At 41.6% G+C, this 23,568-nt stretch overlaps 1 protein-coding gene across 1 annotated transcript in view; it reads right to left on the reverse strand.

Moving 5' to 3' along the window:
- The window catches only part of tnc (tenascin C), a 45,905-nt gene extending 24,339 nt beyond the window's left edge, over positions 1-21,566 (reverse strand). The window contains 6 exon segments of the mRNA XM_041936427.1: positions 4,579-4,732; positions 5,266-5,381; positions 5,468-5,850; positions 6,121-7,450; positions 9,817-10,379; positions 21,441-21,566. Coding sequence (XP_041792361.1) covers positions 4,579-4,732; positions 5,266-5,381; positions 5,468-5,850; positions 6,121-7,450; positions 9,817-10,303 — 2,470 coding nt within the window. The 5' untranslated portion in view covers positions 10,304-10,379; positions 21,441-21,566.
- Positions 21,567-23,568: the final 2,002 nt, after the last annotated feature.

Genomic DNA, 23,568 nt, shown 5'->3' on the forward strand with positions numbered 1-23,568 from the left:
CTCAGCAAGTATTACGCTGTTGCTGTCAGCCAATTAGTCTTGCATGTGTGAGTCAGTGAATCAACTTTTAACCAAAGTTGATTTATTTGCAGAAAATAATTCCTATTCATAAAATAACATGCCACCACCAAAGGACAGGTTCATGATTTATTTACATTGAAAGTACATTGAGAAGGGATCTTTTTAACGTAAAGTGTGAACAGGAGGAATGAATACAACAAGAAAAACCTGTTTCAGTCTGGACAGCTGACAGTTATTTTAAGACAGACTCAATTTGTGAACTTGTCGTTTAACTGTAGGGAGGTCTTAGTTGAAGTAAAAAAAAACTTCCTGTGACCGTGAAGCCAGGGGTTTATTCCACTAAAGCTTCATATGTTTGTATATACAGACATGTGCCTCTCAAGGTAAATCTTTTGTTTCCATGAGAAACAAGAATAATAAGACCAATAATTAATTTTTTTGTCTTTACAATAATACTTTATCCCATATTATGAAAACGTACCACAAATTTACATTTACTTAATTTTGATATTACATTTGCTCAAAAGACACAGAGCAATAATTAATTATTTCCGTTTTATTTATTGTCTGAATCTGAACAATCTTTTATTTTGAAAAATGACTCTCTCGGTTACATCTCGGTCATTTCAGCGCTCAAATTTAGCCCAAAAGCTTGCAAAATGAGTACAAAACAGACGTGTTTGGAAAGTTTCTTTGCAAAGAGGAAAAGGCCCAGTGAAGAGACAGAAGAAGAGTGACGACTTCCAAGAAAAAGAAGCTTTTAACAGACAACACCAGGAGTCCTACTTGAAATATGGATTTGTCGACAGGTGATTCCCACACACAGAGCCCACTCTGCATAATATGCAGCGACCGGCTCTCTAATGAGGCAATGAAGCCTCAAAACTGCTTCTCCACTTGGAGACCAAGCACCCTGGATTAAAAGACAATGTTGTTGGCGCAGTGTTACGAGGAAGCTGCTAATAAAGTTGCATACTAGTACACAGTGGATTTACGTATTATTACATTTACAATATAAACAATTTATGTACACCCCCTCCCCTCCTGGGCCGCGGTAAAATTGTCATTGACTGGTCTGCGGTGATAAAAAGGTTGGGGACCACTGCCATAGACCATGAAGGTAGGAAGCACATGATTGAGTCAGTAGGGGTGGAGGCATGAAGAGTCAGGGTGTTCTATGCATGAATACATTTAGTTATTTCAACAATGCAGGTGCTGAAAAATGTGACAACACTTGCATTTCTGAGGCCATTCAAACTATTTACAGATCAAATCCCACACCATGAATGGTACCTTTTCAGTGGCTCTAAAATTGATTTGTCACATGCAAGCAACGCTGGGAAAGTCAACCCTCTGTGCAGCACTGATAAAAGGAAGAATCTGCACATGAGCTCAAGACAAATTTGTCTTCTGAGGAGGATACGAGTGTGTGATTCAGGGGTCATGATAGCGCTTTACTGCAAGGCTGGCGTCCCTCTCAGCCTCACTGCTTGACTGACTGGTGCCTCCCACACATGGGTGGGTTGGGTTGGAGGGGGAGCAGAGAGGGGGGAGCAGAGCCACTCACTTCACATGATTATCCCCTCAGCATGCAAATCTCACAGTATACACCTGCAAGCCAGTGTAATGGGAGACATTAAGAGAGTCTGAGTAACACAGAGAACTCTGAACCTCATTTTCTAGAAGCAGTGCTGATACCTGGGCATACATATGTGTGTGCATGAGTGCATGCATAAACAGTAGATTTGAAAAACCTTCACCCCCTTTGACTTTTTGACTTTTTCTTGTGTTGAAAGGTGTGTTCAAAATATATCCACGATGAATTTTAGGTCAAAAATGTACAGAAAGGAATTAAATAATGAATAGAAATTGACATATTTTTCAATCAGTGTTGAATGTCAATAATTACTTTTACATGAACACTAATTTTCCACTATTATTCTGAATATGACAGTTTTCATAATTTGATACAAGTCAAGTAAATAGCATAGTCCGTTTGAACATTCTGAATTAGGCCTCATGCCAAATGTAGCAAATGCTGATATGCTACACGACAATATTATTCTGGTTTTAGGAACACTCTTTGGACATGTACACAGCACATTTGGCCTATGCATATCTATTGGGGTATAATTTGGAACACATGGTCTCTAGCCTGTCTACAGTCAGCTCTTAAGTAAGTTAAGTTAACCAACTAGCCAGTTAACACCAAACGTTGCAATAACATTCCTGGAATATTCCTTACAGGTTTCTATTTGGTCACATTTTCCTAACGTTGTAAGAATATTTTTGCTCAATGTGACATTCCCAAAATGTTAAAATAACCACATAAACACATTTTCTTCTCATAACCAGAGAAGGCAAATTCATATATGCATTCTGGTAGGAATGCTAAACTGCACTGCTGTAGAGGTTTAATAATACCAATAATGTATGAAAGATGTGGGACATTTTAACATTTAAATGAAGTTTCTGGCTTAAGGTGTAAATGAGCAGATTGGCGCTAAACTGCATAGCTGGCTTAACGTTGTATGAGGATATAGCTGATCGCATATGAAGAGTTGGAAAAGTGGGAAAAGATCTCATCAGGGTAAATAGTTTGTTAAAATTACAGCATTTTCTTGTTTCAACAAGAAATCGACCAAATTTTTTTATCCAGCAATGTGTAAATGGTCTACACTGTAATTAACCAGCTCTGCTCTTATCTCTGGGTGTATAAGAAAATGTGATGGTAGGCCTCTAATGGCATTTTCATGCATACTTGTATTTGTTACAGCAGAATGCATAACATTTTCACACCATAAATAAGCATAGAAGTGGCCTACCCTGCTAGGCGAAGCTGCCATTTATAAAACTTAGTGCTAGTGTGGTGCAACATTGCTGTGCCTGTTGAATCTGTTTGCTGAAACAGAAGTCTCCCAGGGGTAACGGCTAGCCCAGTTTGAGTTCAGGTTTAAGTTTCAGCCTGGGAAGCCAGCCACCGAGGCTCACTGACGGTATATAAACACACATTTAACAACTAACAAGAGTTGGAGTATTGTTTTAACCTCCCCCTCGTCAACACCTGAAAGACACCTAAAACAGCCTGGTAGTTGGTAATATTTCTAGCAAGTGAAGTCATGAATTCAAACCTGTTTTCTCTCTTTACTGTATATCGATCTCCAGCCCTGAGTTCCTCATACAGCTACAAGTCACTGAGCCAAAGGAGCTATGGAGCTTGCCAATAGGGTTGGAAATCCATACCTCTTTTATTTTTCATCAGTAAATCAAACAAAGCAATGAAATCTAATGAGCTAATCACAATTTGAGTAATTACAGGAAGCCTAATAATTTAATTCCAGTAACATGCAGTGCTCATCAACCTGTTCTGAATCTCGATCACTGACAAAACCTTCATTCTAAACTTTTTCTTTCAAAACTCATGGTTTTGATTTTCTTCTTATACGTGAGACTGCAGTTGTATTAATTCACCATGGCTGCCAGGCAGAGGTAGAGGGGTTGCTACTGTTTAGAAAAGCTGTTGTAGCTGTTGCATGCTCCCTGCAGTGTCCTATTAGAGCTTTGAATTTCAGGTGATCAGGGTTGGGATTGATGTACCCCTGCTCTGTGCTGTGGTATACCATTTACCTCAAGCAAGTGATAACTTCAGAAAGGATTTCTCAGGCTTCCTTAGTTTGACTGTGCCCAAATGGGATAGGATTTTAATTTTGAAGGATTTCATTATTCATATTTCCTGTCCTGACAGGCACCTTGTGTTAAATAAAGCTTTTAATCTGCCTGAATCCATTTACGGGCTGAAGCATAAATGTGGGCACAAAGTTGATCTGGTTTTATCGGATGGTTCAGATATTAGTAATTTCACATATTGTAATGCATGTATTTCTGATCATGTGCCTTTCGTTTTTAATGGTATCATCCTTGATTCAGTTTACAGATTTCAAGACAATAATTCATGTTTTTATTTCTTCTCACCTGGATTATTGCAATTCACTTCCACTTATTTTGGAGTCAATCAGACCGCTCTGTCACACTGCAGCTGCATATGTGTTAACAAAATCTAAAAAGATCATGTCATGATACTAAAATGGATAAATAAATCATGTTGATTTTAACTGAACGCACTGGTTACCAGTGCATTTTAGAACTGATGTCTTTGGATGGGCTAGCTCCAGCATCTCAATGACCATGTCGCCACTGTCATCCTAGAACACTGAGGTTAAAAATACTGGAGATTTACGGGAGGACAGCGGGAAAATAATAATATGTATACAGGTCTGCACTAAGTTGTGGATTAAAATCTGTGCCATTATCTCATAACCCATCTCGTTGTCCTCTGGCATACCTGAAGATTTTTACTACAAACTATTTATTAACAGGAATCAACTCTCTATTGCATAGATCCAAGGCAAAAGGCACAATATGTTTGATTAACACAATGGAGGGTTAAGTTGGAGAACCCACTGAAAACTGAGTTTCCATACATTCTGTTGGGATGTTACCACTCCTGTAAGTATGAAACAAAAAAGAGAGAGTTAACAGCAAGAGTGTGCAACTCACTTGTGACAACGTTTTTGGAAGCAGGTGGTCCACGCTTGTTGTTCTTCACCACCTCCAGTTTGACCTCGTACTCCTGGCCAGGGCCCAGGCCCGACTGCTCAAAGGTGGTCTCTGGATGGCCAAGGGAGTTAAGAATCTCACCATCCTCCTCTTTCTGCCAGCACCAAAAAACACCAGTCATCAACCACAGCAAAGACTATGCTGGCATAATTTGTGGAGTGGGAGGAAAAAACTGCTGAATAATACATAATGGCAGTCTGGGTGGCGTTTGGACTTAAGAGTTGACAGGGGAGTCAGTTTAATAGAGTTTGGCTTTGAGCAGATCCCAGTAGCACTGTGTCTATGTTAAAGTTTGTATTGAAATTTCTTCACTCAAAAAGGGAAATAAAGCATTAAACAGAGAGATCTGCTCTGTGCTGTATGGCCATTGGACCTGTTATAACATTTTAACAGTTTTAACTGCTGTGTTTTTTCATTGTGGCCTGACAAAACTATTTTCCACAGGATACTCACCCTTACCCTCAAGTTGGCACATTAGGCAATTACAGAATTTTGTTGTAGGGGGTATGCAGTGGGTCATATGTGGTTTTTACCAGAGGAAAATGTGGATGATGATAGAGGCTGTGGTAGGCTCTTGAGCTTAACCACCCTCCTGGAATACAGAAGCTCCTTTAACATATTACTCACTGTGTTTCTGAAGATGAGGTTCCAGCCATCGAAGGGAATGTCCAACGGGTCCCACTGTACCTCCACTGACGTCTCCCGTACTGACTTGAACTTGAGTCCCTCGGGTTCAGGCAGATCTGGGGGTATATAACAAAGCTTTGACTATATTTCATCTAGATTTACGCATTGCTTTTGAAAACTAGTACAGAGAGGATTGACATACGTGTAGCCACCCGAGCACTGACAGGAACACTCCTTTTGTTGTTGAGCACAGCATAGACACTGATCAGATACTCAACACCAGGCTCAAGCTCCCGAATAGTGGTCATCTTCTGGTCGCCTGGCACCTGCATGTCCAGCTCCAGGCCCCCAGGGGCAGTGGGCACATACGTGATCAGGTATTCGATCACACGCATCTCATTCTCCCAGGACAGGTCCACCGTTTCTGGGGTGACCTCCACCACTGTTAGGTCTTTGGGTGGTGAGACTGTGGAGAGACACTGAAAATCAGTGATGTGTGTTGTGATATGATCTTAAGTCTGTGATGTTGAAAAAGCTCACTGTAGGAATTTACAATATAGCAATATACATTAACACAAAAAAGTACTAGCAGCATTGTGAATAAGGTAGCTCATCCCAAAAAGACAAAGGGTTGTGTCTATTTGAAATCAACTAGTGTGTATGTTGTTTTATTTAAGAGCTGCACTAATCAATGTTCTTAGATGAGCAATGGGTAAATGACTGTATAATGTGAGAGCAGTCACTCAAAGTTACAAACCCACAGAGAATTCTGTAGTCTCCTACAGAATATTTTTAACTTATTTAACTAATGAGGCCAAAAAAGACATTTGAAAATTTCTCTGAGGTTTGTGGCACCCACCGGGAGTTTGATAAAAAGACATAGCACATGTCTAAGAATTAATTATTTTAAAACTGTAATGAACCTATGGAAATTTGCACAGCATGTATGCACAGTCCATCTTACCATCAGAGCAGTCTTCCCCAATGAAGCCCTCATCACAAAGACAGACTCCGTTCTCACAACGCCCCTGGTTGTGGCAGTCATCTGGACAGGTCAGTATTGAGCAGTCCAGCCCAGTAAAACCTTCATAACATATGCAGTTGCCATCGACGCAGTAACCTCTATCAAGACAGTTCTTTGGACAGACCTTCTCACTGCAGTCCTCCCCAGAGAAACCCTTATGACAAACACATTGTCCGTTGACACACTGACCACGGTCCAGGCAGTCATTGGGGCAGGTCAGCTCGCCACAGTCTTTCCCCTTGAAGCCGACGAAGCACATACAATTGCCGTCTATGCACTCTCCACGTCCCATGCAGTCTTTTGGACAGGTCTTGATGCTGCAGTCCTCTCCAGAGTAGCCTTTGTCACATATGCACTGTCCATTAACACAGTGGCCACGGTCTTGGCAATTGTTAGGGCAGGAGAGATCACTACAGTCTTCGCCTTGGTATCCTACATCACATACACATTCTCCATTAATGCATTGGCCCCTGTTGCTGCAGTTATCAGGGCATGAGAGGATGGAGCAATCTTCACCCTCAAATCCTGGATCACAGATGCACTTCCCATTGAAGCAATGGCCTCTCTCATTGCAGTTCTTGGGACAGGTGAGCTTTGAGCAGTCCTCTCCACTGTAGCCAGTCTGGCACACACACTGGCCATTCACGCACATGCCACGGTTGTTACAGTTGCCAGGACAAGTGAGCTCACCGCAGTCTTCCCCGGTGTAGCCCTCTTCACAGTAGCAGGTGCCGTTGATGCAGCGTCCGCGGTCATAGCAGTCATTTGGACAGATGAGTTCGGAGCAGTCGAAACCTGTCCATGGCTCGTCGCAAACACACTCATCGTCCACACAACGTCCGCGGCCGAGGCAGTTGTTGAGGCAGTTGGTCTGGGTGCAGTCCTCACCAATGAAGCCCTCCTCACAGAGGCAGGACCCGTCTACACAGTGGCCATAGTCGCCGCAGTCTAGCAGGCAAAGCTCAATGCTGCAGTCGTCCCCACCAAAGCCCTCAAAACACTCACATTTGCCATCCACACAGCGGCCCTGGTCCTGGCAGTCATTGGGGCACTCAGGTTCAGTGCAGTTGGGGCTCTTCCAACCAGGCTCACATATGCAGCTGCAAGTATCAGTGCTCCAGTTCCCATGGCCATTGCAGTAGGGCTTTGTGGACACCTCACCTGGGGAAGGTAAGAAAACTTGAAAAGGACTCTTGAAAAGGCTAATGAGAATTTTTCATATTAAAAAGTTTGTCAACACTGGATTATGAAATTTTCATGTGCTGTTTTCATGCACAGACAGTGAAAAAATCTGTGCTCACAATTGCATCACCATTTGACCACTTGATGATAATGTAACTGACAATTCGAGCCAGTATTGCAGCTGATGTAAACACAGGTTACTTCAGCAAACCCTGTGAATCCTATTAACTGAGCTCTGCAAGACTGTCACTGAGTGTAACCCCATGTATTGACCATGATCATTGACCACATGAAACAGATGTGTTTCAAGTCTTGTCCTGAAAATTATGAGTACATCTCTTCAAACAGACATTCCCAGATGTTGTAACACCCCAAGACACCAAACCGAAATGGTAATGCACTCATCAACTGTAGGCCAGTTTTAACCTTCCATCATCAGTAACAATCTGGAAAAGGTTAGTTTCAGTGCAAATTCAATCCTGTCTTAAAGCAAATAATATTTGTGAAGAATTTTAGTCCAGCTATAGAATATGCCACAGCACTGAATCTGCTCATATTAAAATAATCAGTGACCACAGACAAAATTCTTGTCGTCTTAGATGTAAGTGCAGCATTTGACAAGATTGGCTGCGATATCTTAATCAGTCGTCTTGAAAACATGGTTGGTCTTTCTCTGTGTTATACTGGTTCAGGACATACAACAAAGGGAGAAACTTTTACGTCAGCTATGGAGATCATGTGTCTGAGAAACATGAAATCTGTTTTGGGGTTGCACAAGGGAGCTGCCTTGGTCAACTATTATTAGTATGTCACTATAAATGCTGCCACTTGGTGACATCATTAGAGAACACAATGTATGTTTCCATAGTTACGCAGATGACACACAACTGTACTTTTGTCCTGAACCAAATGATGCTGCAGCTACAAAGACTCCATTATTAACTATATTTTGGTAATAAATAAATGGATGAGCAATAACTTCTTAAAATTAAATTAGGTCAAAAGTAGAATCCTACAAGTCCACCCTAAAGCAACAAGAGAAATATTGTTTAATAATCTGGGGAAATAAACTCCCTGGTTGAAATCTGGTTACAAGTCTTGGCTTTACCAAAAATTCAGATCCAAGATTCAAGTCCCACATCAACAAGGTGATGAAAACTTAATTTTTCCACCTTAGAAACATTGCTAACATATGACCATTTAAAAATCAAAAAGATACTGAAAAACTGATTCATACCTAACACTTTATTCACTGGTCTCCCGCAAAAACGAATACTGAGAGACTTCAGCTAATTAAAGTCACTGCAGCTCGGCTAATAACCAGAAGCAAGGGGAAGAGCACATTAGTCCAGTTTTAGCTGCTCTGCACTGGCTTCCTGTAACATTCAGAATTGATTTTAAGGTCCTCCTCCTTGTATACAAAGCCCTTAATGGACTAGAACCAAGCTACACAGCTGAATCCCTTGTTCATTACTTGCCTTCCAGAACACTGTGATCACCTGCTGCTGGTCTATTGAAGGTTTCCAGTCATAGGCCAAAGGAAATTAGGGATGTAGCTCACTTCACTTTAGCCCTTAACTAGCTATCACTTTCCTGATAACAGGCCTGAAAACTGTGCTTATCTCACGCTTGTACAATGCTGCAATTTCTTTTAAAATGTTGGGTTTTCATATTGTATTTTTAGCTTTATTTTATTACTACTTTTCACTGGGTTTTATTTTCATTTCATTTGTAAAATCTATGTGAAGCACTTTGTTCATGCAATGTCTTTGCAGCACACACAGCTGTATTTCTTGAGTAAAAGGTGTTATGCAAATAAAGTTTACTATTGACTGTATTTATATAGGGGTTTTTTTCTGTAGATTAACAGTTTGGTCTGTACCAGCTCTATATGGAAAGTGTCCTGAGACAACTTCTGTTGTGATTTGACGCAAAAAATAAAACTGAACTGAATTATTGTTGTTATTATGAATAATAAAAAACATTCACTCTTGTTACCATTTGGACAATTAATTTTTTTTTCTAATTATTGTCTCAGTCTTTTTTCATATCTTTACATGTTGCTTTCCATACTGTAGTAAAATGAATAGAAAACAATGATTGCCTGAAAAGTAGAAAGATAAATCTATGAACTTATCCATGCTTTGGAAATGGGAGGGCAGTACTGACAGCTTGCGGTTAATTAGCTAAAAGACTGAAAGCAATCGCTATAGTCTATCAGAATGCATTTGCTGGGGCAGCTTTTAAATGAGCTGCATTGACTACAGGTAAAGTATAAACATACAGCCATTGCAACACATTAATTTACAGTACAACAGCACATGCAGTGAAAGATATAGAAGTACCTGTAACTTGAGCTCCACAGCAGCCTGCCCCACTGCTGCACTGCTCTCTCAGACTAGAAAGCTCTGACTCCAGCATCTCGAGCCTGTTCAGGATATCCTTGATGTCTGGCAGCTGGTTGTCACAGCCACATGCCTGCTTGGGGATACTGATGCGATGTGTGAAAACAATCTGATTGTCGCCATCCTCCGTGTGCTCAATGTGCTCAGTGTTCTGCATGTCCATTGGGGCGCTTTTGTGTTTGAGCTCAGTGCCTCCAGGTGAGTCGAGGTCCACAGAGCAGATGGACGTGGAGGGGACGTTGATGTTGTAGACGTGGTTGAACACTACTGGCTGGTCAGGGTGGGGCAGGGTGAGGTTCTCCTGGGTTTTCTTAGGCATCAGAGCATCTCTACGGTGGCGGATTACCTTCTTGACCAGGCCGGCAGTGGAGAGCTCAAAGAGCAGGGCTATGGTCACACAGCCTAAGAGGAAGCCTTTCATCCCCATGATTACAGCGTGGCACTGCAGCTTCTCTGAAAGTAGCAACTGAGTGCTATTCAGGTATCAAATAGGTGTACTTATCCTACAGAGAAAGAAAGTATAGACAGACAGGAAAAAGGAAGATTGATTCATTTTGAGAATTTACTTTCAAGGCACATAACTTTGTCATACAGTCCTTCTCAACGTGGAACACATGCAACACAGAGCAATCTTCACAGAATTCTGTTCGATATTCACTTTTCTGATTTGCCCTTGCCATGTGGGATATTTTCGTTAACATAGTCCCACCACACACACTACATCCACACTGGGGACCATAGTTGGACTGAAATATTATAGTATCCCACTAAAAAGCAATTAACCTTCTTCTGCTGCCCCTAACAAAAGACCACTTCCAATCCTGTTGCTGCTTTGCCCTATTTAAGCCCCTCTGCTCCCAGTGGAGAAGACACACACTTAGTGGATGACACTGTGGCATTCTTTTCACAATTCCTCGGAGGACCGGCAGAGCGGCAATTACTGCAGGCGCGGCATGGGACCTTGGGGATCTGAAGCTTTCTTCTTCTGGCCACATTGAGACAAGTTGCCACAAACAGCCTGGCAACACCTGCATGGTGGGCAGCCTACTCTTTTCTCCACAGTCCAAACAATCCAAACTGACAGCTTAATACCAGTTTATGGTTAGACCATCTGTGGGCTTCCTGTGTGGGACAAAGGTCTGCACAAATTTCCCTGCTACCTGCAAACCGGCAGGTCAGCATTCCCGGACTGGTCTGTGGTTTCTCTGATTCCTGTAACATGAATCTTACAGCTTTCACCAAAAGCTTCTGTGACAAAGGTCTGATGGAAAAATGTGCTGAGGTTGTGGCAACCTTTAAATGACCTTTAGCAAACTTTTCTTGTTGTTTTATTTTTGCATTAAATTAAAGATACGGATTGGTTCAAGGTATTCCCTTGCTGCATGCATGTCTGTGGCCTGTTGTATCAAACACTGTATCAAAGTGTTATTTATGAAAAAGAGGATTCATTCTTATAGCGTTTTGTTTCTCTATTGATCAGGTTTCTAGCTGATTATATGCTGAAAGATGATGATCGACATAAAGTAAAACTGTTGACCTGACTATAGATTCTGTGCATGGCACTGGACTTTTTGAAGTGTCTAGCTCAGCCTGACTTTATATCATTTGACTTTTTACTAAACCTTGTCAGAGATGTTGACACCAATCCTTTTCTACCTCAAATAAAACCAATGTGTTCCTTGGCTGCTCTAAAGGTTAATAGCAGCTCTTAGCAACCAACATGAAAATGTCTATGCAGCAGACATGAAAATGCATGATTGCAGGCATACAACATATTCCAACCCTGTGGTGGAATATGGATGAAGCAGTTTTAATTTTCTCTGCTACACCTGACTAAGTCGCACTGATGTGGATGCAGCAAAAACAAGCAGCATCTTTCCTTGCCATTTTCAGGAAGGCTGACAGTCAGCATGTCATTTCCAAGAGGAAGAGGTGCTTGGTCTCCTCATCCCAGCCTGACATGTGATTAGGCAAGCTGACAGATGAGCTCAGCTTGGAGGGATCCCACGGCTTCACCCCGGCCCTCCCCAGTCCCCTGATTAGACAGGCAAGGATGAGCATCTCCATGATAGGTAGACTGTAAAAGTGCTAATGTAGCTTGCTGATGGGAGCGCTGAGGATCTGGGAACCCCCCCACTCCCCACACCCCTCCCCCAACACACATCAATACAGTCACACCGCTGTGCCCAAGCATCACAAACTAGGGATTAAATCAACAAAATAGCCAGAAAATTGCTTTGAGTTGCTGTTAAGGTTTTAGTTCTGGGCAGATGGTTGGCTTTCTCACATTGAAGGCTGGCTGCTCTCCACATGGACTTCTGAGCAAGGCAACTCTGAGAGACCAAAGCAGGCTTTGTGTGAGAATCTGTGGCTTTGGCAAAACTCAGCTTATTCAGAAATAGATGAAGAGAAGAGGCTGCCACAGAGTCAGAGAAAACTTCTGATTTGGCCTTTTCTCCTCTTAGCTGCCATCTATTACTCTTTAATATAAGGCCGAACAATCACAATAAGAGAATCTGAGTGTGACCCTGAGAAACACAGAGCTGATCCCTCTGTTTGGACTTCCTTCATGAGCACCCTGTGGCCCTGGCACTATGCTAATGCAGCTGGTTGCTGGCACTGTGGACATGGACTTGATACAATCTGACTGCTGCTGCTTTGTTACTCCCTCACTTGGGTTTGCTCTATAGTTAGCTTCTCAAACAGCAACAAAGCTTATTGCCCGCCTGTTGGTTGAATGTGAGGCGAATTTTACCAGGGGAAACCTGCTGGCACACACACATTTGGTGCAACTGATCTAAATTACCCTGTTGTGAATGAGTATTAAGGAAACACTTGAAGTTGTATACCTCACACAGTGGAGAGCTGGAAATGCTTTAAAGATGCAGTTGGGGTGAGATCTCTCCCTATCATCCCTATGTCTATTAGATTAATTTTACGAAGTGAAGGGGTGCGCTAATCAAACAGTCAACCCTGAACCACTACCCTGACCGTAACCCTAACCCAGTGAAGCATATTCCAGCCTTATAAAGTTGCTTTTTGTTCACAGAGGAAAGCATAGGTTGTTTGAAGTGTATGTGCAACATGCAAGGTCAGTGGTATGCACAATCCTTCCCAAACAAAAGTTGCTAATTAAGATGTATGGGAAAAACAAAAAAAAAAAAAAAAAAAAAAAAAAACACACACACACAGTCAAATCAGAGTCCAGAATCCCTGGACATCCCTGATTTTCCCATTAGTGTAATGTAAAAAAGCATTGCACTTCCAAGCAGCTGAAGCAGCAGTAACTTCCTCCTTCTTTGCAAGAACAAACGTTTTCCAGCATGTTCCTGGATGTTGCTTCTTTTTTTTTGCTTGTGAAAGTCTAGAACTTTTATTCCTCTGGTAAATCAAAAGAATTCATTTGCTCCACGTGAAGGAGAGCCAAGGGGATCAGGATAACAGTAAAACCAGGACAGTGCAGTCAGCACAAATCGCCATCAGTTATCGCATGCCGCCTCCCTAACATGGCATGCAAAGATCTGTCTTGTTATAGTGGTCGATCACTTAACCTCGATCTTGTTTCCATTTGGACAGTGTTGTTTCAGTGGCAATAAATAAATCCTGTGTGGATGATTGCTTTACCAGCGTTCATTTCCTTCTACGTTCTGCATTCTTTTAGACACAAGTTTTATTGTCAGTTGGTTGTGAGATTGATGAGCAGACTATCTGCCTGGGGAGGACTGAACACATAAACAGAAGTTGGGATTTCTTTCAAACTGAGCCAGGGCCCCATGAAGATGAACTTAATTGTCACTGTTGTCCACCTTTGTTGAGAGTCTGCCATATGGCAGGTCCAAGATAAATCACAAAAGAAAACTATTACTTGGCAAGCATCAGTTATCTCTATAGCTGCTCTGTGGAGAAAATGCAATTTGTTGTGGCACAAAAGAACGGCAATGTTATCAGTCTGTGTAGCAGCAATGTGTGGAAAGTTATTTAAAAGCTGACATGGAAGGGCAGGCAGTGCATTTTCCATAAAGAAAACTATCAAAGGATAATGGCAGCGCTGTGAACAGACAACGCAGCACCCATCTGATAACTCAACAACAAACAAACTGAATAATGAAGCAACGTGCCCCACTTGGTGTGTAAAAGCTGTAAATATTCAATGACTACAACTACAAATCAAGTCCCAAGACTGTATGTTAAACAGGTCTGATAGGATGCACATGCTTTCTTTTCATTTCTAAAGAATTTATCAAGCTTGCCTAGTTTTATAGGTCACTCATGACAAAACCACAGCTTGCCTTCTTTAGTACACAATCCAAATGTGGGTTGCTGGTATAAGGACTAAATGAAGGGCTATTGTCTGGGGCTCTTTTTACCTTGAGATACTGCCACACTGTAACAGGGGAAAATGACCAAGAAATAGACCTCAGTCACAGACACTCACCGCCATGTCCAGAATCATAAGAATAAAGTTTATCAGATACCACTTTAAAAAGCAATCTCATAACCCAAAGAACCACAAATCCACTGGAATTTAAATCTGCTGACAGACATATTTATCACAATCAACTTGCCTGCTAGGTGAAAAAAACCCTGCCACGTAGAGCAGGTGAGTATTGATTTGGATCCTGTATCCCCACCAAGGTCATAGCCAGAGAGATAGCGAGTTGCTGAGGATAGCACTATAGTTGTGAGTTATAATCATCAAACACAGAAATGAATTTCCAGTAAGAGGCATAGCTTGAGCCGACGGCTCAAAGTGCGATCGATGATGCAGTTGTTGCTGCTTCTCAGAAAAGGTTTTTCAGATTTTATCACCTCACGCTCTGGAAGACACGCCGTCTTTCTCTTTCTGCTTTTTATGACCAACGCAGCCATAGCTGTACACTAAACCCCAACGGTGGAATAACCTGCTGGCTTAATGGCTGAAAAGACGCAGTGTTTGAAAACAAGACAAAGAGGCAATCAGTTTGGACTCATTTCATGTGATGGAAATGATTGAGCAGGTAATCCTGGGCGTAATAAAAAAAAGGATTTGGATCTAATATGTCATTGATATAGTCAGGCCATTAGGACACAGCTAATTGGATAAAGACAAGCCTCCTCTCAGCCTGCACCTCTGGAAAATCTTGCAGCTTTTGTCTTGTCTGGCAGATGCAAGTCAGGTTCAGCAGGTCAGCACATGCTTCACAGACCAACATGAACAGCCATAATAAATATGGTCTGAGCTGAAAAATATACAAGTTCCAAGGTACCCAGCCAAGAACCAGCGTCATGGATTATTGGAAAATATGTTTTAAATATAAATCTTCACAAAAGTGGAACATCTAGCAGCCGCTTGTTGTTTAAAGTTTAAAGCCGAATTGATTGGTAGATTAACTAATCAATCGATGGTCAGAAAATTCATCTGCAACAATGCATTTTTCAAATAACTTGTCATTGAAACATTTGTAAAATGTACACATGTTTTTCATACATCACTAACATTCAAACATGAATATGTTGAATTTTGGACTGTTGGGCAAACCAAATAAGAAATTTGTGTGCGTTCAGCTTTCAGTATTAGTCACTGCTTTCTGATATGTTGAAGCCCAAACTTAACATTACATAAATGACAGATTAATAAATGAAATGAAAATAATCATTAGTTGCAAGCCCTAAACATGTCAACTACACCCCCTTTATGAAGTTACAATATGTCAGTGTTGCGTTTACAGATTGTTCTGTATGTATTATTACAATTATTATTATTAAACAAATAATTAAATCTATTATTAGTGCTTTTAAGTCTTATAGAAAGAAACAGGAGGAAAAATTTAATTGGGAACTGTGCATTGTCCTGGCAAGGCAACTGTTCAATATCAGCATATCAATGTATTTACTACAACTCTCGATCATTATTTCCCATAAAGTAAAAAATTTATCATGATTTGACTTGCTAAACAGAAACAAACTGAATGAAGGAATATGCTGTTTTTGATGGATGAAAAGAAGACTGGCTTCATCAAACCAAGGCAGCGCTCATTGGCTCTGCACTGCAACCCCATTGGATCTGATGACACAGATAGTGGGGGAGTGGTGGGGGTTAGTGTGTTCATGGCTGATAAGGCGGACGGGGAGTCTGGATCTGAGATACAGGCAGAAACACTTATCTGGATACTCGGAGAGAATGTTCTGCCAAGGCTGAGCCCTGTAGCGCTCACAAAACCATCAGAGTAATTCGGAGCCAGACTGACTGATACCTCACCCCAAAAAGTCTATTTCTTCAACCAAAACCAATTTCCTACTTTGACATTGAGATACAGCGAAAGTGAATGTTGAACGAAGAAGATTGATAACTGGGTCAATTGTGCAGCAGACAGTCAACTCTCAATTTAGTTTTTACCACATTGTGATTTGACTCGCGGCTCGCTGTGAGGCCCATCAATATTCTTTATGGCTCTCCCCCTGCAGTGCCTCCATCTTGCATTGCTGTTCTCACTGGGTCCAGATGGAAAGGTTGGATGCTAGTCATTGTTCATGAGCTTTTTAACATGCTGGGTGCTGGTGACCTACTATTTATTAGCTTAACCCCTGTGTGGTGTGGAGGCTTGGCAGCCTCAAGCGCAGCCTTTACTGCATATCCACCTGCTGTTTTCTCCAGACTCTTGTAATTGCGTAGCCCTCCATTCTACCTGCTTCCTCTCCTCAGCTTTCACACTGCACTGCAATTACTATAAAAATCTGGCTTGTACCTGGCTGCCGTCTGTGTCGTAATGCTACACAGAGGTATTGATGTCAACTTCTGTCAACTTACCATGTAACTAACACCTCCTTCTCATGTAATCAATCTCAAAAAAGCTTTTGGCTAGCCTATTCTGCATGATTGTCACATCTTGATCTTTTGAACAAAAAGTGATCAAACAGCTGATAGTCACATAGAGGTCACATAGAGGAGTGTGGAAATTTGTCAGACAGCACGAATTAGTTGACCTCCAGACTGAATGATACCAATGAACATGACCCACAACCGTCTGGATTCTTGTTTTTTGCATCATTGAATGAGATTTTTTGGTCAAGTACAAAAAATGCTGAGTAGACGTGAGAGGACATAGTAAGACCTTTCAAAGTCTGCATATTTCAGCACTATACACTGGCGTTTTATTGGTTATTTCCATTCAAACAGGACGGAAATTATTTTTTTCCCTCCACTAGAAATGGAAGCAAGCATGTTGGCTGTGATACCCGGACATCTGTTTGTCCTTGTCTGTGATTAAAGCCTGAAGCGTGTTGCGTGTCCAAATTGGGAGTGCCTTCCATTCAGACACTTGTACGAGCCTAATGACCCTGGTCTCTAGGGTCGGCTGTTCATTGGCTTCCCTGTTTTTCACCATTATCCCCAATTTAAATTGTCTGCCACTCTCAAAAGAGCCCCCATCTTGTTCCAAGAACATCGTGGCTCATGCATTCCAATGTGCAAGGTCACTGGTGGAGGCAAAGTGTCAGAACGAAGTGCCTACCACATGTGTTCATCTATTGGATGCCTCCAATGGAGAGCCAGGAAATACAAAGGCATCCCGGATCCCACAGCAACAAAACTTCCACTCCTTTGCCACTGCACATTAGCATCAGAGGAACATTAAAAGCCACCTGGAATGCTCAAAACGCTGGATTTCTTTGCTCTGTTGTTATGACTAATCTGACTGGGCCTGAATAGGACACAGAAAAGACTGTGGTGATGCTTGTACACTCATTGCTGCAAATTCCAAGCATTACAAACATTTCTTTGAACACAAAGCCTGGTGAAAAAAAAGGCACATTACTCTTTCAAGCAATCCTTCAGTTTTCAGCCAAGAGGACAGAAATCCTCCTCAACAAGCATTTTTTTCTAAGATGAGCTTAATTCAGAAATTAGTTATACATCTATCCATCCAGACATGTTTTTCACATGATCTACACCTCACGTGTATGAGTGACATCTTCTCTTGTAAAATGAGTAATATGGCACATATGATTGATGTCCTTTACAGTAAAGGAAAGTTGACATCCCAAGTAACTGGCTAACAAACCAAAGTATTTGACAAATCAGAATTTTGACCTACTGGTGGCGCTAGAGGAAAAGTCAGGGGATCGCAAAGGTCAATATGATTCATCCTACAAAAAATATAATATTTACACAGTACTTACCAATTTACACAGTACTTACCAAGCAATGATTTCTGTTGTACTGTTTGACCACAACCACTAATGCTACACTCCCGTTCAGTTTCATATTGCTAAATGTGTGATTTGATCTTGCTAGATCCAAGTTGTTGAGAACCATCTGGACTACCGGTGGTCATATGCACTGGGCAGCACAGTCGCGGTGAAATTATCCAAAGATGTACTCATAAATTACTCAGAAACCAGTAACAATGTTGAAAAAGAAGGACAAAGGGAAGGGCAGGCGAGGAGACAGCAAAGGGAGTCTGGATCAGCCTGAATTAAAGATGACTTTCATTTACTCAAAGCAAAACATCTCTGCATCTCCCTGAGGCTTGCCTAGCATGGGGCGTCTTGAATACCCACGACTACTATTGGCTCTCAATCACCAGTGGAGGAGCTAAGTGGGGTTAAAGACAGTCACCCACTCAGAGCTTTGGGGGGCATGGAGCGCTGGGAGCTAACAGCTGTCCAAACAAAGGACTGTTTCCCACTCATCGTTATATTGCCGCCTAGTCTCACAGCAAAGCGTGTAATAGACCCGCCAATCCAACCCCTCACATTCGCATGTAAAACACATGTGTGTATGAAGGTGCAGCAACAGTAGGAGGTGATAATGAAGGTAGCAAAAAACAAATTCATATGACTTTCACACAGGGGACAAGGGTTCGACTCCCATGTGACACCAATAGTAAATGTTGATCGTTTTAAGGAAGTCGTTATTCTAAGCCAAATCATGATTTTTTGCTAAACCACATGGTTTTGGTGCCTAAGCCAATTTGCAGGTGTCACCTGAAATGCTTCTCAGTAAGCTTTATTTTAAAAGTGTACCTGGACGCTGCATATTTATTGTTGCTAACTTGACCCCGAAATGAGAAGGCGTTGTTTTCACACCAAGGTAACATGTGACACAGACATATTACATGCTTTGGCATGATATCATGTTTTATGCTGAGTGTCATGTTAGTGGCTACTCATATGGGTTGTCAAAGCATCATGAGATATTAATGCATGAAGCTTGCTCCGCCACCTACAGTCAGAAAGCATGCCTGTTATGTGGAAGTAGTCAGTATGTACGACATGTTTGTATGGCTATTGTATTTTAAAAATGTCCTATTTTATTTTACTTTATTTTTCAATTATTTGTCTTATTCGTAGAGTAGCTCCTTGGGCCCATGAAGAACATTTCTTTCAGCTGTGTACTTAGTATATGGATGAATGACAATAAACAATCTTGAACTGATTAAGTTGTGAAAATATGTAAAACCAAAACAAAAGTCTTGTTTCAGATTAATTGACAAGTCTGCAGGCAACCTGAATTCACAGCTACTGAAACACAGCCAGACTCCTTTGTTCTGTCCACATCTCCTCATAATACACAACTACCATCCAGTAGAAGATGCCTTGGTATCCTGTAGGTCTCCATCACAGCCCACCTTATATTTCCATATACACTCCCCTCTCTCTCTCCTCACTGACTCACCCGTTTGCCTCCCTCCCTTCCTCTAATCTTTTCTTGCTCAGATGTACATAGGGGTTCTGTTACTAGGCTCCATGAGGATACAAATTTCCTCAAACAGCTTCAGGGGTAGACAGTGTAAATCTGTGAAACCTGCAATGAATCCGGTCTTCCCCTGCCTTAAAGAACTTCACTAGCTCTCAGTGGAGAACCCAGCTGTGGTCTAGATACAGTTTTGGTGGCTTGCTCACTCTGGAAAGAATAAGATTCAAGGCTAAAAACTTTTAAATGAGATTATGTAAATTTTGAAACCAGGACAGCATATTTATTCTCTTACAAATGAAAAGTTGAAATCCTAAGCAGTAGAATGCACCCTTTCTCTATTCAATCCATGTGGGCTTTTGAGGCTACAGCCTTACCTGGTCTGGTATGACCAGCTTGTGCAGACTAATGTTCACTATTGTTAGGAAACTCAATACAAGTATTCCTGCGTACCTGATACTCCTGTTTCAGTTTGCTGACTCACTGGCATGACCTATACTCTTCTTTACTTGAACTACAGTTAAACTATATTTTAGCTTTTGCCATTATCCTATAATTGATACTTTTGGATACAGAGGCCACTGTGTAGTTACATAAGCTAGCTTTAAATCTTCAATTTTTTAAAGTGAAAATAAAAGAAATGATTGACAGCAAATACATATAGCAATTTGCAGCAATCCCGAAATTATACATCAGCCTTCAAACACATATCAGTGAATACCAGTCATATACTAATCCATCCTCTCCTTTATATTATCTGTTTGTCTTTCTGATCTGGACATTGGAGACTGGGAAGCACATGGAGATGAACAGTAACTGAGTGTCTGTGTGTGTGTTGGTGTGTGCATGTTTGTTTGTGTGTCAGCGAAGCTGCCAGTTCACAGCCGACAGTGTGTATGCTGGAGATATGGGAGAGGAACCAACCAGCAGCATCCAATACAGAGCAGCTGTCGGTCTCCTGGGTCACACAAGCCTACTGTCTGCTGGCAACCATAAAGTGTACAGCTGGACCTACTCTGGAAAGCAACACACACACACACACACACACACACGCACATATGGACACACACTAACCCTACCCATCTCGCCTCTGCTATCCCATCAGACCAGATCTCAGCATCTGCCCTAATGCAAGCAGAATAATTCAGTAGATCATCACAGACTTCCATCTCTGAAGAAATTACTCTTTTTACCTGCTCTGGTAATAAATAAAAAATAGCCGACAAGAGGAAAAACTTTCACAGTAAAACATAATTGGCATCCAGGTGCATGCTGTAAAGAACAAAATTAAGCCAGTCTCGGAAGTCCTTGCTTGTAAAACATAAGCATGAATTACAGAAGCTGCTTTGATGAATGGAAATAGTCTTTTTATTGCTAACATTACCGACACTCTTCAGTGGTGGTGAAAATATAGCATTCAGATAGGTCACCAGCAGTGCATTAGCCATGAAGCAGTTGATTAATGAGAAAATTAATTACCAGCAATTAATTAATATTCAATTAATAATGTGAGTCATTTATAAAGCAAAAATGTCAAACACTGGTTGGAGGATTTACAAGTTTTCTCGTGTTTTCTAACAACTACCAAATCTTTAACAATTTCTTGACATTTTGTAGACTAAGCAGTCAATAATCGACAGAAGAATTGGTCATGGAAAGAATCTTTACTTGTACCCTGTGCATTTGATAAAAATGACTAGAACAGAAAATAATTCCTCAAGAAAGTTTTAATATCAAATCATATAAATGTGGAGTAAAGCTGAGAGAGCTGAAGCTGTCAAGTTGTGCAGCTCAATTTTCTCAATTATCTTAATTAGGCACAGCAATTGGCCCATTCATTCTGCTCCCATTCAAACACACCGACTCCATGCAGGTAAAGAAGGTGACTTACCTCACACACAACGCTCACAGCCTCTTCACTGATTAGAAAACTGAAGCAGCGTTGACGAGAGCCTTATCAGCCAGCCCTGACAAATGTTCTCACTGGTCTGTATCTTTCAGAGCGCTGACAGCTCTGTCATCTTCCCTCTCCTCTCTGTTCTCTTAGAGTGTTTACTCGAGTCTACCTAGAGAGCTGATGTTGTGCAGCCAGCGAGGAGAGAGAGAGAGTGAGAGGGAGAGAGGGAGAGAGGGGGAGAGACAGAGAGAGAGAGGGTGAGAGAGGGAGATAGAGAGAGATGAAGAGCAGCAGAGAGAGGGAGAGAGTGAGTGAAAGAGAGAATTCCCTTTCTCTTAAACAGTAGTCCCTCTGCGGTCAGACTGCACTCCCACCTACTGCTCTCTTAAATGCCCCCCACCCATTCACCCTCTCCACAGCATTGTGACTGAAAGCGAAGGAGCTGAAACGGGACGCCTCAAGGCTGGAAAGAGAGAGAGTGACTGAGAGAAAGAGGGTAGGAGAGGAAAATGGGGGGAAGGGGGTGGAGAGGTTGATGGATCGGGGGGTGGGGAGGTGTACCATTAGCAGTAAATTGCAGCAGGCAAGCCAATGGAGAGCAAGATATGAGTGAATGCAGGGCCTGCATTAACATAGCATTTAAGAACTTGAAAGCAGGGAGTGAACCTCGGCTCCATTTGTGAGGTTGAGGAGGATGCAGAATATACACTAAAACCATGCACTTGTACCAGCGTTGAAAATATGGTCCAAATTGAATGTTTTCGAAATGCTGAGTTGATCATTGTTGCTATTTTTGCTTGTTTTGTATAAAATCCCAGTCACATTTGAAGGTGGCACTAAGAAATCAGTGACACAGTGACTACTCACAGGAATACTTGGTGAACTACTGTAGCTGACAAGCTAATTGCAAACATGCTAGTTTTGCAAAAAAAAAAAAAAAAAAAACTGTATGGTACAACACAGCTTTTAAAGAAATGCTAGATATCTACATTTTGGGCTCTCCATTCCCTCAAAGGTTAGCACTTTGCTATTGGTCAACAGCGTGAATTCACAAATCAGTGTTCACTAACTGCACTGTCATAAAACTACCAGAAAAGCACTTATTGAAAGCAAATGCAAAAGAGTTTGATCAAATGAAAATCTGATGGATTTTGACTTTTGTATCTTTTAGTTTGAGTTATATTCTGGAAATACCTGTTGGGTTGTCACTGACACCTCTTGAACATCAAACGTCCAATAAAACCATGCCATGGTGATGATTAATTTGAGGGCATAGCTGAATGGCTTCTTAGCCACTGACTCGTCCATTCAACTGCTCAGGCAACAACCACCAAGTAGAAACCTGACACACTGGATGAAACAGTGTCAGTGTCAGTTACCATTTCTTGATTAGACTTTGCTCGTGGTACCAAACCTATAGTGACTGCAACTACCAGCCATTCCCCACTCAAAAATTTGATGTAAACAGGCAGAACTGCCTCAAATAAACACAGGAACAAAGAGCTCAGGATGATGCTGTGCCACACACCTTCTATCGACCCTTCGCTCTGAGGAAAAAAAACACAGACTTCAAAGGGCAGAGAAATGCGCATCAAAAGATCTTCCATGAGAGTCAGTGTGGAGGATGGTGTGACACTCATTAATTCAGTATATGACCCCTCACACTGATCATATAGTGTTTTGCTTGTGGGGATGATGGTGAGGAATGAAAAAGACCTTCACAAATGCAGGTTTATATGCTTCACCTATGTAAGTATAAGTTTTTTTTAAGGAGGAAATATGATTTTCCAGCCTAAAATGCCCCACATATTTATAAAGATTGGTGGTATGTGAGTGAAGATCCATACCGAACGTTGGTGGGGTGTGTGTGCTGGGGATTTTGTCCAGACTGAGTGAAGCTTTTCTCAGCAGGGGAAATGATCCTCATCTTGTTGCTGTGAGTCGGTAGCAAGTCAGGCAGAAAATATCATCTCTAATCCTATATACAGCACAATGGCACATTTGTAGCATGGCTATCAGGTGATAAAAGGCAAATTCAGTGACTTGAGGGGCCCTAAATTCATTTTCATCCCCACTCCCCAGGGAGACGGAGGAAATCTATATAGTCTCGGGGCATGCATCT

The sequence above is a fragment of the Chelmon rostratus genome, chromosome 5 (genome assembly GCF_017976325.1).
Source record: "Chelmon rostratus isolate fCheRos1 chromosome 5, fCheRos1.pri, whole genome shotgun sequence".
Taxonomy (NCBI): Eukaryota; Metazoa; Chordata; class Actinopteri; order Chaetodontiformes; family Chaetodontidae; genus Chelmon; species Chelmon rostratus.